This window comes from Rhopalosiphum padi, chromosome 2 (assembly GCF_020882245.1).
Source record: "Rhopalosiphum padi isolate XX-2018 chromosome 2, ASM2088224v1, whole genome shotgun sequence".
Taxonomy (NCBI): Eukaryota; Metazoa; Arthropoda; class Insecta; order Hemiptera; family Aphididae; genus Rhopalosiphum; species Rhopalosiphum padi.
In genome coordinates, this window is record NC_083598.1 from 16,674,093 (window position 1) to 16,689,426 (window position 15,334).

General features: G+C 29.0%; 1 protein-coding gene across 7 annotated transcripts; it reads left to right on the top strand.

Annotated features, from left to right (window-relative positions):
- The first annotated feature begins 613 nt into the window (after nt 1–613).
- LOC132919328 (fatty acid synthase-like) lies at nt 614–14,543 on the top strand. Of its 7 annotated transcripts, none has more exons than XM_060980854.1 (33): nt 688–694; nt 3,094–3,177; nt 4,487–4,624; nt 4,756–4,908; nt 4,970–5,143; nt 5,212–5,412; nt 5,486–5,724; nt 5,781–6,011; nt 6,078–6,275; nt 6,389–6,517; nt 6,584–6,820; nt 6,900–7,319; nt 7,433–7,737; nt 7,815–7,959; nt 8,082–8,195; nt 8,861–8,969; nt 9,037–9,285; nt 9,345–9,521; nt 9,581–9,732; nt 9,796–9,951; nt 10,015–10,326; nt 10,388–10,590; nt 10,662–10,883; nt 10,943–11,030; nt 11,107–11,283; nt 11,349–11,528; nt 11,605–11,788; nt 12,037–12,208; nt 12,272–12,396; nt 12,456–12,703; nt 12,810–13,055; nt 13,167–13,407; nt 14,133–14,543. In XM_060980854.1, exons 3-33 carry the CDS (start codon nt 4,492–4,494, stop codon nt 14,306–14,308), a joined length of 6,096 nt encoding a protein of 2,031 aa, XP_060836837.1. In that variant the 5' UTR covers nt 688–694; nt 3,094–3,177; nt 4,487–4,491; the 3' UTR covers nt 14,309–14,543. The 7 variants fall into 7 exon arrangements, with proteins under 7 accessions (XP_060836834.1, XP_060836833.1, XP_060836837.1 ...); XM_060980848.1 differs by lacking the exon at nt 688–694 and adding an exon at nt 2,249–3,031; XM_060980849.1 differs by lacking the exon at nt 688–694 and adding an exon at nt 2,249–3,031 and having other exon boundaries at nt 3,094–3,165.
- The last annotated feature ends 791 nt before the right edge of the window (nt 14,544–15,334 follow it).

Here is a 15,334-nt window from a genome sequence, read left to right on the forward strand (position 1 = left end):
TCTCAAAAATTTCGAAAGGAAGTTGATGCAGCCATCTCAACTAAATATGTACTCCAGTTATAAATCTACCATGGTCACACCTTCCTAATATATAAAATTATATATTAAACAAAGTGCCTAATATTATATAATTCATTGATAGTTCATTTAATTGCAATAAATTGGTTTATGGTTAAGAATGTATAATAATTAAAAAAATATAATTTTTATAAACATGAATAAAATCATATATCATATAATATGTATAATATGTAATAATTAGAATGACATTATTATACTTATTAGTTATGGTTATATACTGATTTTTAATTAATAATCAATGGGTGACCTTTGTTATCGAATTAAGTCCATAAACATTAATTTTAATGTGTCAGTTTGAGTGACTTGGAGTTAGAACTAACCAGTGAATAAGGTATTATTATCTCTTATTTAAATCATAGTTGCGGGCCACAAAAAAATTAACCAAAGGGCCGCGTATGTCATGCCTGATGTAATAGATAAGGTCTGGTGTTAATGATTTTTTTTCAGATATTTTTGAAAAAAAATTGGACGTAGTTAAACGAAAACACGGATTTATCAGAACCTCAATGAACTCGTTTGTTATATGTACGGCTTTTCGCTAATGTATTCATTCGTTAGTTTTTCTACTATGATGTACATTGTACGTGTTTATTCTCATTTGGCACACTATTTAGTAAGTCTCAAGCTGATTTTAACTTTCTGTGACATTACTTTTAATTGTAATTTTGAACAATAAATAAAGGTTCGTATCATTTTTAATTATAAAAGGAGTTTATAACCGTAGATGTAATAATGAAATTTTGTAAAATACCTATATTAATATTTTCTTGACATGTCATAATGTTCAAAATATTTTTTCTCTTACTTAGCGATTTATAGAAAATTAATTTTTTGACCTTTTTAGGTTTGTGTATAATTATGTCGATAAAATTTGTATTTTCAGTACAATAATATTCTTTAAAAATTTTTCTTTCAGTTATTTAAAAATATCAATAATACATATCTATAGAAGTATAGTCTATATTATTTTTTTATAGGCGTTTGCAATTTAAATTTGTAATTTTGTAATTTTATAATTTATAATTCAATTAGAATTTAGATTTAATATTTTTTAAGTAGAGTATAATGCGTATATTTTTAAGAAACATAATCATATACATATAGATATATTGTATTTTATAATAATAAAAAGTGATTTGCATCTGAATAATTAATTTGGGTTTCAGGTTTCTGGTGTTGACTTTTTATGTGTGTGGTGTGTTCAAATCCTGTAATAATATAACATTTAAATAAGCGATTCCGGATCAACATTATGTTTACTTGAAGTAAATACTATCTATTTAATACTCGAAATTTGTTTTTAATGTACAGACAAGGGCTCCCGAAAAGGGGGGCAGGGAGGGGACAACTCTCCCCTAGCTTTCCTGCTAGTTAAAATAATTATATCCAAATTAAATATTCTAAAATCCCAAAAATTATCATTGGTACCAAGGTGTATTGATATTTGATATAGGTAATATATATTCGGTAGGAAAATATTTCTTTTTTTTTAAAGATAGTGAATTTTATCCAACTTTGAAGAGAAGTATTATTATTTATATGACTATTCCACCAACAACTTGTAGTATAGAAAGGACAATCAGCAAATTATGTCGTATTAAAACCTGGTTACGTTCAACAATGTGTGAGAACCGTTTATGCGGATTATGTTGTTAAGTTTACATAGAAAAAAAATCGAAGAACTTAATTTATCTGAAAAAGTTATTAATGAATTTGGAAAAATAAAATAAAATTATAATTTGCGTTCAATTATTAAATATAGTTACTATACGTTTATAAGTGTAAAATATAATATTAATTATTATATTACCTTTAAATATTTTTTATAAATAAACCTAATACATTATACATTAATAGAAGTGTTTGATTATGAATAAAAATTAAAGCTATCCCCAAGGCCGTAACTGAAAAAAAATTTCGGGGTCCAATCTTATGCTTCATGAGATGATGATGCATCATATTTTTCAATAATGTGGGTTTCGGTATTATTGTTAACTTAAAAAACCACCAATACTTGAATCGTTCCATTCGCATTTAAATTTATAATTTTTTTAGTATTCATCTATCTTTAATTATATTTATTAATGATTTAAAAGATTTTCAAATCAAAGTGTGCATAAAAATTCAAAATAAAGTAAAAAAAATTCTCATACCAAAAATAAAGAAAAAATTATATTGTAAAAAACTATAATTTAAAGACCAAAAAATAAAGATTTTAATTTTTTTTAAATTCGTGTGTTCTTGATACAATTATTATAATATACATACATTAAAAACTCAGGAATTTTTACATATACCCTGCAGGTAGTATTGTAGTAGTGTAGTTGATCCGGGAGAGTTTATAATCACCACTACTGAATAAAGGATTAATAGAATGATTTAGTATATCATATAATGTATAACATATAGTATACTTGTAGTGACACTGCGGCGCTATCACCACTTTTCTGGTCGAACCGCCCGACCGACGTTACCATTTTCAATATGTGAATTTTACCTTTTGTTATTGTATTCGTTACCATTATTTGAATTATATTAGTTTTTATATATTTTTTTATCTTTAAATGACTCACGTGAATTTTATATAATATATGTACATATCGACGCGACACAGTGATCGCGTCCCCCACCCTGTGCCTTACGCACCAAAACGTCCAGCTACACACGCAAACACCAAGTCCGACAAAGTTTTAAACCGCCGAAACGCGATCGGACCAGAATCGAGTGTCAATCATTTTAAACCTGTGTTGTCACGTCTTACAATTTATCCTTCTAAAACGGAGTGAAAACGACGACATTTAGGTAGCAAGTGTTCGATCGGTCGGCAAACTTCACATGGTCGTGTGAGCCAACACTTGCACCCCAAATACTCAGATCCGTGTCAATAGATAATGATCTATCGATAATGTGGCAATAGATAATAGAAAATAGATCGCGCGATAATTGATAGGTTCTTGATAATCTATTCCACGAATTTGTGCACATTCCTTATTTATTACTATAACTTTGCAGCTTCACTGGTTGTCGTTTGCGCATCGTTCGATTTTTCGGGGTATACAAGTTTACGCATCGGCTGTTTAAAAGGTACATCTTTGCGTAAGTATCAATATTATTTAACAACAAAACTAAAGAAAGGGAGTGTACCCAAAAGTGCTAATTGTTTTTTAATTTTTATCTTAAAATTCGCTCACCTCCAGATTTACTCTCGTGAAATTCAATTTTAAAATATTATATAGGTATTTCTGTTTTAAATTATATATGTACCATAGTAATATTAGTAATATTGTATATTTTATTAATTAACAATAATATGACGGTTGAGTGGGTGACCAATCGATTTTTATCGCATAAGTATATTAAGTAAATTTAGTTAAAATTTATTCTAAAAGAATATAATTAAATATTATTTATTTTGCCTTGTCGTATTTCTATTTGTATTATTTATTATGTTTTTACCGATCAGATAAATATGATGCCGTTGCATCAATTACTGTTGACACGTGTAGAAACTTAGGCATATATATGTACATGCAATTAGACGAATAATTCATAAAAATAAGAATTTTGTGAAGGTTAAAAATAATTTTAAAACCATTTTTTTAGTGCATTTTTTAAAATATGTCTGTTTTAATGCATTAAATAGTATTTTTTTAAGGCATTTTTCTTATTTTTTAGAACATTTATGTCTGTTCTCTATTTATTATATATAAATTGTGAAAATCATTGAATTTTCCACCAAAAATTATTTTTATACCCTTCTATATTGTTAAGAATATTGATACTCATTTGATGTACAATAATTTGGTGCAGGTGAAACAAACAATGCGCAAACAATAATCGATCCTTTGCTTTACGCTTACACCGATCGACTTCTCCGTTTGCTTTGTATTTGGTCTTGTATATCCAGCCATTATTGATAGGTTTTTTATTTAGAGGCAAATCTACAAGTGACCATGTTTTATTTTAATTCAATGACGACATATTGTCGTTCATTGCTATTTTCCAATAATTTGAATTGTTGCCTGTCATAGCTTCTTGATATGTAACTGGATAATTAAATGCTTATAAACTCTATTTTGAACGTATAACAATAATGTTAAACATTAAAAATGACAAAATGTTATAACGTTAAAATAACCAAAAAAACGATAAATTTTTTTTCAACTTTAAGCCACGGTTTTTAAATTATACTTATTATAATTAAGTGCTCATATTATATTTATTGTAACTTTTAGATACACAGATTGATACATTCCAATACATATAACACAAAAAAAAATTCATATATGATATATACTTAAAATAAATAAGTTATATTAAAATGAGTCGGATGAAACCTAACCGTCATAAAAAAACAATTAATAATTTAATATTATTGATAAGGTTTAATTTTATTTATTTACAGGCACGATGGAGGTAAACGATGTAGCGATATCGGGTATTGCTGGACGATTCCCAGAATGTGAAACTACTGAAGAATTTAAACAAAAATTATACAATTACGCAGATTTATTGACTGTTGATAACAGAAGATGGCCTCCAGGTGAACTAAATTAATTTTAGATAATTCGTACAATAATATTGCGTACTTAGTTTACGAATAAATATTCAGTATAATTCATAAGAATAAAATATTTTCAAAATACAATCTAAATATGATATTATATTACATAGGCTTGTATGGAGTTCCATCAAGGACAGGAAAATTAAAGGAAATAAACAAATTTGATGCGGAGTTTTTTGGAATACATACAAAACTAGCTAATGCTATGGATCCACAACTTAGGATTTTACTAGAGGTTACACATGAGGCTATAGTCGATGCAGGTATTCAAATAAACAAAATAAGGTAGAAATTAATTTATGACATGGTGATTATAAATCGCAGGAATCAATCCAAAAGATATACGTGGAACGAAAACGGGAGTATATGTTGGTTTGATGACTACAGAGTCATCAGATTATTTTGAACGTACGCCAGAAAAAATGTCAGGATATGAAACAATCGGTGCAATTAGATCAATGCTAGCAAATAGGCTTTCTTTTCAGTACAATTTTAATGGTATTTACATTTAAAATTTCCAATTTATTATAGTTTAATGGTTCCAAACATTAAATAATATTAAACAGGTCCAAGTGTCGCCATTGATACTGCATGTTCGAGCGCACTATTTTGTTTACACGAAGCCATCACCGCAATAAAGACCGGCCAGTGTGATGCAGCTATTGTTGCAGGAACTAATTTACTCTTAAAACCAGCAACTTCAGTCATGGTTCATCGTTATAATATGCTTAGTCCTACGGGAACAAGTAGACCTTTTGACATTGGAGGTTAGTTTAGTTAACGAAACTAATAAACGTTTATAATTCTCATAAACTAGAATAATATATATATTACATTTAGCTAACGGATACGTAAGAAGTGAAGCTGTTGTTGCTCTATACATAAGAAAATCAACGGATGCAAAACGAATATATGCAACTATAGTCGGAACGTCCACAAATACCGATGGGTTCAAAATCGAAGGCGCCACATACCCTTCGCAATCAGTGCAAAGTCAACTCATTAGAGATACTTATACACGTGCTAATTTAAATCCCAGAGATGTCCATTATGTCGAAGCTCACGGAACGGGGACGGGTGTAGGTCAATTAAATTAATAATTATGAATATTTTTGAAACAATCATATTTCTATAGGTTGGAGACAAACAAGAGTTGAATGCCATTTCGGATGTGTTTTGTGTTGACCGTAAAAGTCCTTTGCTTGTTGGATCGGTCAAATCAAATGTGGGTCACGCAGAGCCAGTATCAGGTTTAGTGTCGATAGCAAAGGTGCTTTATGCGTTAGAAACAGGAATTATCCCGGCTAATATTAATTTTGAAACATTAAACCACAACATTCCAAAACTTGTTAGTGGAGAATTGAAGGTAATTGAATGTACAATTTGTATGATAAAAGTTATACTTTTGTATTAATTGGTGTAAATTTATTAGGTTGTTGATAAGCAAACACCATTACCTGGAAATATGGTTTCTATTAATTCATTCGGCGTTGGAGGATCAAATGTCCACGTAATTCTAAGAGCTCACGATAAAAAAGCACAGGCTATATCATTACCAACACTCGAAATTCCTAGACTAGTATTTCTGTCAGGACGAACTAGAGAAGCGTTAATTGAACAATTTGATACGGTTAGTTACATACATTCATTTAAACAATATTAAATACAAATATTATCTTATAATATATTTAAATTTAAATATATTTAATTATATTATTTATATAAATAATTTTTCTTTTTCAGATTGAAAACTATAGAGATAACAACGATTTGATAACTTTAATTAATGATATTTATAAATCAACAATTCCTGGTTATAAGTTTTCTGGATATTCAATTCTGGGGCAAACCCCCCGGAACGTTGAAATAGCTGTAAGTCTTATATTTATAAAAATATTACTTAATTGAACATAATAAATATTAATATGATGATTCTAGCAAAATAATGGTTCCGGCGATAAAAGGCCAATCTACTTCATTTTTCCAGGCATGGGAAGTCAATCGTTGGAATTAGTCGCCGATTTAGTGAAGTTTAAAGTTTTCAAACAAACTGTAGACAATGCACATTCAATATTAATTCCATATAACTATAGTGTTCATGATTTATTTTATAAATCTGACGAAAGCACGTTCAAGAGTATTATCAATGTTACCATCACAATTATTATTGTACAGGTAAATATAACTTATTATAATAAAGTTAATATGTTAACTTCACAAAATTATATATCATTTGTATTGTTATGAATTTTAGATCGGTCTTGTTGATATTTTACACTCACTTGGTATCAATCCGGATGGTATTATCGGTCATTCAGTCGGTGAACTCGCGTGTGCATATGCTGATGGTTGCTTCACATTGAAAGAAGCGTTATTGACAATGTACTGGAGGTCTAAAATCTTGACACAAATTGACGTTCCCGCTGGAGCTATGGTTGCAGTAGGACTATCGTGGGAAGAGACACAACAGAGACTTCCTGAAGGTATATTAGCTGCTTGTCATAACAGTGCAGATAGTGTTACGATTTCGGGACCTAAAGATATAACTTTGAAATTTGCTGAAACTTTAAGACAAGAAGGAATATTTGCGAAGCCCGTTGACTCGATGGGGTATGCTTTTCATTCGCCATACCTAGATGAACTTATACCGGCGCTGAAACCATATTATGAAAAGGTACTTGTATTACTAATATTTACGTTTTTATAAAAGGCTCAATGATACTTTAAGCAAGCACATGCATTTAAATGATAAATAATTTAATATACTCCCTCTTATTTTTTGATTAGATAATGGCGAATCCCAAACCACGATCCAATCGGTGGAAGAGTACATCATTACCTGAACACCAATGGAATACGTCTGAAGCCCAATATTCGTCAGTAGATTACCATTTAAATAATATAAGTTCGCCGGTTTACTTTCACGGTGCAATGAAACATGTACCCGAAAATGCTATAGTAATTGAAATTGCTCCTCATTGTTTATTACAAGCGATTTTGAAGAGATCGCTGCCCCCTACTGTCACAAATGTCGGTCTGACTAAGAAAACTGTTTCGAATCATGTGCATTTCTTGTTGGAAGCAATTGGAAAGTAAATATATTTCTATCTGTATTCCCGAATATGATGTTTATATTTTCATTCTGACAATATTTTTATATTTAACAAAGGTTATATATTGCTGGGGCAGAGCCGCAATTGCATAAATTGTATGGTAAAGTTGAGTACCCTGTAGTTAGAGGTACGCCAATGATATCTCCAATGTTAAAGTGGGATCACACGAACGACTATGTAGTACCCAATTTTGTTGAAAAAGTATGTTAAACCAGTTAATATTTATAGAATATATATATAACTATTTATATAGTTGATTAATCGTATATAATTTGCATTAAAATATATTTTATTAATTCATTCAAAAAATAATTTTAATTTAGAATATCGGATCGAATGATAATCAAGTTGATGTCGATCTAAAAACAGATCAAGATAAATATTTAATCGGTCATACCATTGATGGTCGTATTCTGTATCCAGCTGCAGGATACATAGTAAGGATCCATATTTTTTTAAACGTGCTGTTTTAACAATACATAAAATACATTATGATACTAACAGTTTTATGGCAACACATATTAAACTTATTGTAGAATAGATTTTTTTAGAAATAATGTGATCTAAAACACATGTGAAATAGTATTTTTTAACGAACATAATTTAAATAACTTAAATTTTACATGCGTTTACAAATGTTTTTCTTTAGAGTTCTAGGTCAGAGGACAATCAAGTCAAAATTGATATATAAGCAAAACAATATAAATATTTAAACGGTCATACCATTTACGGATGTATAGTTTTTCCAGAAGCTGGAAAATACAATATGTATGAAATCCATATATATTTTATATTATACATCATTTACTTGCTACCTGCCGAAATTTCACAAGTCATAATGTTGGTTATTTAATGATACTGTGTTATATAAATAATTATATAATAATAATAATATAATCATATTTAACGATAAGAACCACTATAAATTACTCAACTTTGAATATTAGTATTTTTAATATCGTTTCATATAATATCTACATTTAAAATTATATATATATAAACGTTTTAGGTACATATTAGAAATCAACTCTTTTAATCTTTTCTTAGAAGTTTAAATATTGGTTATTTATCTATTTATAAGTATATACATATTTTACTGTAGACGTTGGTATGGAAAGCTTTTGCAAAACAACAAGGTAAATGGTTTGAAGATGTTCCAGTCGTTTTACAAAATTTAAAATTTCTCAGGCCAACCGTTCTTAATATAGAGGGTACAAAAAGTAATAATTATTCATTTTATATTTATTTAATAAATACGTGTTTTATGAATATATTTAGGCACAGTTAAATTCATCATTAACATCTTCCATGCAACAGGCGAATTTGAATTATTAGAAGAAGGAGCTTTAACAGTTTCAGGACGTATAAAATTATTTACCCAAAGTTTTGAAGAAAAACAATTAGAACAACTTGCAACCATTTCAGAAGAAATGGAATTAAATTCTGATGACTTTTACAAGGAATTGAAACTTCGTGGATATCAATATAAAGATGCATTTTTAGGTTTTGTAGAATCAAACAGTGAACGTAAGATTATAAAATAGCTGATTTATATAAAACACGATTAAATGAGACCTATTCTTCAGGATCTAGAGGTAAAGTTGCGTGGACCGGAAATTGGGTATCATTTATTGACACTCTTTTACAATTTAAACTTATATCTATAATGACTAGAGAACTAGGTTTATCAACGTTTATTAAAGAAATAATTATTGACCCCGTGTATCATAAGCAAGTTACAGAGAGATCATCAAATCCTAAAGGTAGTGGACAATGATATCTATAGCTAATTTAAATCTTATTTTAATTAAATTATACTTAGAAATAGAAGTAAACCATTTTGGTTATGCTAAGACAACACAATCGGGTGGAGTCACTATCATTAACTTGAAAGTGACACCTGCACCATTGAAAAAAAACGCCCAACTACCAGCGACTCTAGAACGTCACTCATTTGTTCCGTTTATATATAAAGTAAGTACATAGGCAATTTGAAAATCATAATTAAATAAAATTAAATATTTTTTTGCATAAAAGTCAAACGAATTATCTAAGTATGAAGTTCTTTACTCATTGATTGGATTATTCATGGAAAACATAGGCGTACACCATGTGAAAGCAGTGGAAATCCATAACAATAATTTATTGGCAACCCAAATTGTTCAAATTATCGAAGCAGAAGCTAATTTTTATGTGAGCAAATATAATAATTTAATTCTTTTTAATCGATATACATCGACATTAATGTTGATTTAGGTGGACTATACAGTTCTATCAAACAACCCAGTTAATGTCGAACAAAGCAAATTATCATCATTAGATATTGACGTTGTTGAGTTCAATATTGAAAATGCATCATTATCTGATGGTTACCATTTAATAGTTGCTGATGATATTCATTTTGACGCTGCGTTATTGGGTAAAATTTCTGCAGCATTATCTCCACGAGGATTTATTCTTTTGGTTGAAAATATTTCTGCACTTGATTCAACTACATTAAAATCATTGAACCTCCAAATAGTGACAGTTATTGAAAATAATGATAAGAAATACTTCCTTTTGAAAAAAGTATGTCAAATAAATATTAGACAACTTTGAAATAGATTTTTATATGATATACTTGTTTTAGCTATCTCCAAAATACCAGTACACAGCTTTAAAAATCGAGGATGAACAGTTTTTATGGGTGGAGTCATTGAAAAAAGAATTAGCTGACATTAATGGATGTTCAAACAAAAAAGTGATACTGTATAGCGATAAAAATATCAACGGTGTGCTCGGTCTGTCTAAATGTTTAGTAGAAGAATATAATGGTGAAGAAAATCCTATTAGGTAGTTGATAATTTAATTTGCACAAGTTGATGTTTAAACTGTAGTATATGATAAAATATATTTTTTGTTAGGTGTATACTAACTGAAGCTGGTAAACAATATACTTTGAAAGATTTTGCTTCATTACTTGAAAACGATCTGTTCTTTAATGTGGAAAGAAATGGTGTTTGGGGATCCTACAGACATTTTCCAATTGATGTGAAAATTGCTTCAAACGTTCAAACAACTGAAGCCAAAGTGTCCGTACAGTCCAAAGGTGATCTGACAACACTTCAATGGGTCCAGTCGTCAAAGTAGCTATTTTATTTTATTTTCGCTATGCGTTTATTTTAAATGTCTATGTTAATTACAGATATTCCAACAGCACTGACACCAGTGGTTCCATAAAAATAGCTTATGCTGGTGTAAACAATGTCGATTTATCTGCAGTCTCTTCAATGGTTGATGATTTAAAATTAATTGACAATAGTATTATACGTTTTTATAAAACACGCATATTTATTTTTTTTTTTTTAGAAAACCAAATTTGGAGTAGAATTTTCTGGTACTAAAACAAATGGCCAAAAAGTAATGGGGTTGGTTAAAACTGGTGCTCTTTCAACAACAGTCAATGAGAGTAATGCAATTTTATGGGATGTACCAGAAAGTTGGACTTTGAGACAAGCCGCCACTGTTTCGTACTCCTACTTTGTGGTAAAGTGTAAATCATAAAATCATAATCATTGAGTCAAATAAATAAATTTCTAACAAAAATCTAGGCCACTTATGCATTAATACACAAAGGAAATTTATCGGAATCAAAAAATGTGTTGGTATTTGCTAGCGAAAACAGTATAAACTACGCGGCTATTTCTATTGCACTATCTCTCAAGTGCAAAGTATTTATTGTAGCTGAAACTAATGAACAGCTGGATGCTATTAAATTAATTTACCCAGAAGTGAGTTATCGAAATGTACATTAGAAAATAGTGGATAATTGGTTTCATGATACCATGTTTATCTTATATATTTAAGGTCAGTCAGGTTTCAACTACAAGGTTTGATTCAAAATTCATTCACATGGTATTATCGTTGACTCTAAATCAAGGAGTCGATTATGTTATTTTGCCGAAGTATTGTTCTGAACACCTGCCAGATCTTCTTGCTGATGAAGCAAAAATTATCATTACCGAAAATACAGACATATCAGTCTTATCAAGTAAATTTAAAAATATGGTATCACCGTATATATTATGTATATTGTTTATATGTATTAGAAGAATTTTACAAATAATAAAATGAATTACCCACCCTTATTATTATAAATATAATAATAAATTAATACATATATATATATATATAATATACTATGTATTAGTACTTATACTAGTATGTTTATTTTTCGAATAGCTAATTATTTATTTAGTAGCAGATACGATTATAATCTAATGATTTTATTATGTTTAGATTCGCCAAATGGATTTGGAGTTATATCAGCAAAGTTTGAAGATATTTCTATTGTAAATAATCCATCTGCAGATTTTATTTATTCATTTATCGATTCAAGAATAAAAATGAGAGTTGTAAAACCACTACCGTTCACTATTTACCCATATTCTGATATCGAGTCGGCTTTCAGGTGAATTTTAATCATATTGGATGTTTTTATTTAAGATATTTTTCAATTTGTGGTATTCATTAGATCATACGCTACTAACAAGACTGGAAACAAAATAATTATTGAAGTGTCTGGGGATTCACCAATATTGAACTTTGCAGCATACCGACGGGTTTATTTTGATCCAAGCAAGAGTTACATACTTTCGGGTACCTAAATTTTTATCTTAATGCATTTTGATTCTCGATATAATTGAAGTTTTTTTTAGGTGGCCTCGGTGGATTTGGAATGGAACTTACCGAGTGGCTAGTAGAACGCGGAGCAAAGAATATTATTCTCTGTTCTCGAAGTGGAATTCAAACAGGATACCAAAAATATAGAGTAAATGTTTGGAAAAGCAAAGACATCAAAGTGGAAATCAGCACATTTGATCTGACTACATCGTCGGGGGCTAAAGACACTGTTAAATTGGCTCTCAGTCTAGGTCCAGTTGGTGGAATTTTCAACTTAGCTGGGGTACGAATTTCATTGTTTTGTATATTAAGTTTTAATCGGTATTTTACATTATACTTGTATAGTTAAATATTATATACACTGTATATAATATTTTTTAACTATTTAGGTTTTGAGAGATCGAATTTTCGAAAATCAAACAGTTGATAACTTCCAGACTGTGTACAACAGTAAAGTCTTAACTACTAAATTTTTAGACGAAGCATCGGAAGCCGTTAGCAAGGACTTGGATTATTTTGTCACGTTTTCGTCTATTTCTTGTGGCCGTGGCAACAGGGGCCAGACCAATTACGGTTATGCAAATTCTATCATGGAAAGGATTTCGGAGCAAAGACAAAAACGAGGACTTCCGGCAGTAAGGAATAAATTGTTTTTATACCATATATCATAGAATCAAAAATTGTACATTACATACGTCGGCATCTCTATAGATTTTTATATATTTTCACCTCTTTTCATTATACAGCAATCTATCCAATGGGGAAGCATAGGTGACGTAGGAATGGCATATCTGTTAACTCGTGGTAATGAAGAAAAAGAAATCAATGGAACACTGGCCCAAAAAATATCATCTTGCCTAGGAGCGTTGGATACTCTATTAACACAAAGTTCAGCCGTCGTTGCTTCGCACGTGATACCAACCAAAAGAAAACTGACGGAGAATTCTAAATCACAATCGCTCACAGAATTTGTCTCCGGAATTATGGGTATGTTTTTAATAATTTTTAGTGATAAATAAAAACAAATTTTTTTTATCTGAAATGTAACACGATTCCATTGCTACAATGTTACTATGTATGGTAAAAACAAATTTATATAATTATAATATTTATTTTTATCAATTTTATTGTAATTACTATAAACGAATTAGTTAATATACCTGATAAAACAAATAACCAAATAACTAAAAGTAATGCACATACAAAATGTAATAAAAAGTTTAGTAAATTAACATTTTTTAATTTATGATAAAGGTCATTAATGATTATTTGTTTTTAGATGCCTAAATAATAGAAAATAAATATAAAAAAATAGTATAAATACTAAAAATTGATTAGAATAAATAATTTAATTAAAGTCTATTACAATTTCTTCCGCGATATCTAGGGATTTACTTCTGATAAAAATACTGTTGACTATTCAGAAATACTTTGGAGAAAAACTTTTGATGTCTGAAATTATTTTTAAAATACAATCGGAACGTTGGAAATTTATATTGTGCGGAATCGTGTGAATGAAAAGCTAGATATATGTAAAATCGTGTACATGGGAATTTAGAATCACTGGTATATAAGTAGTATTTATTTTTTTAGAACATGTTAAGTCTGGTTCATACTTTATATTCTATAAAGCTAAAAATAATCTTAATTTAGTTTATAGTTTTTTTATAAAATAAGACAATATTTTTCGAATGTTTTCTTTCATTATGTAGGGATTCAAGATCCACTTTCAGTTAAGCCTACATCTACCTTAGCTGATTTAGGAATGGATTCATTAATGGGAGCTGACATCAAACAGACCATTGAACGTAGTTTTGGTCTGTCCTTGAATAATTCTGAAATACAACTATTGAAGTTCAGTGAATTGGAAAATGTTGGTGCTAAATGAAAGTTTACCTAACATTATGAGTGTAATTTTGATGTTAATACGGATTACTTTAATTTATATTAGCTAAAATAACAAAATACGAATTTTATGTTATAGTGTTAATGTTTAATTTAAATTATAATTTTAGATTGAATATGGATAATTTTTTGGTTTGTTCGAAATTTTATTTTTTTTAATTGCTATTCTTTTGTCTGTTTATTTTTAAATTAAAAAAATATGAATTGCGTTTTATAATTATTTATGTTAGCATATTATTTACATGGTTACATTTTAAAACCATATCTAACTAAACATAGATTTGGGCAGATTTAAAAATAATAAAATAGTTGATCCTAAGAAGACTCAACATCTGCATATGTTGTCTCCGTCTTACAACTACATAACATGCCAAATGTACGCTCAGTAGATCGTGTTTGGCTTTGTTAGTTTAAAAATTAAAGTGAATCGACATATTATTATAAAACTTGATGATAAGAACATCATCTGTGTTAGTATGTTGAATTTTTAAAATTATTTAGTTTTTATGTTGGTTATGAGCATTTTTAATTTATGCTCTATATTATACATGCATAACTTGCTAAAAATTGAACTATCGTAAAAAACCAACATACTAACATAGATAATGTTCTTAATATTAAGTTTCATAATAGTTTGATTTACTCTAATTTTTATACTAACGGATAGGCGTATTTAGGAGGGCTTGGACCGCTTGGAGGGGGGCTTAGCAACCCAGTTCGAAAAATAGCCTCTCAAAAATGTTGAACCATCTAAATTTTAAAAATATTCAATCTAATAACTTTTACGATATTTCAAATTACTAATTATTGTCGTTGATCAAAAAAATTATATCAATAAAAATAATTGTTTATGTTTTATGTCACTTTATCCATTACATTTCTTATAATATTATACAACAGTGCGTAATTTCTGTCTATCAATATTATGTCGTTTAGATTAAATTGTGCTTATTTGAAATATTTATTTAAATTTAAGAGGACGTCGCATCCGCATATGTAGTCACCGTCT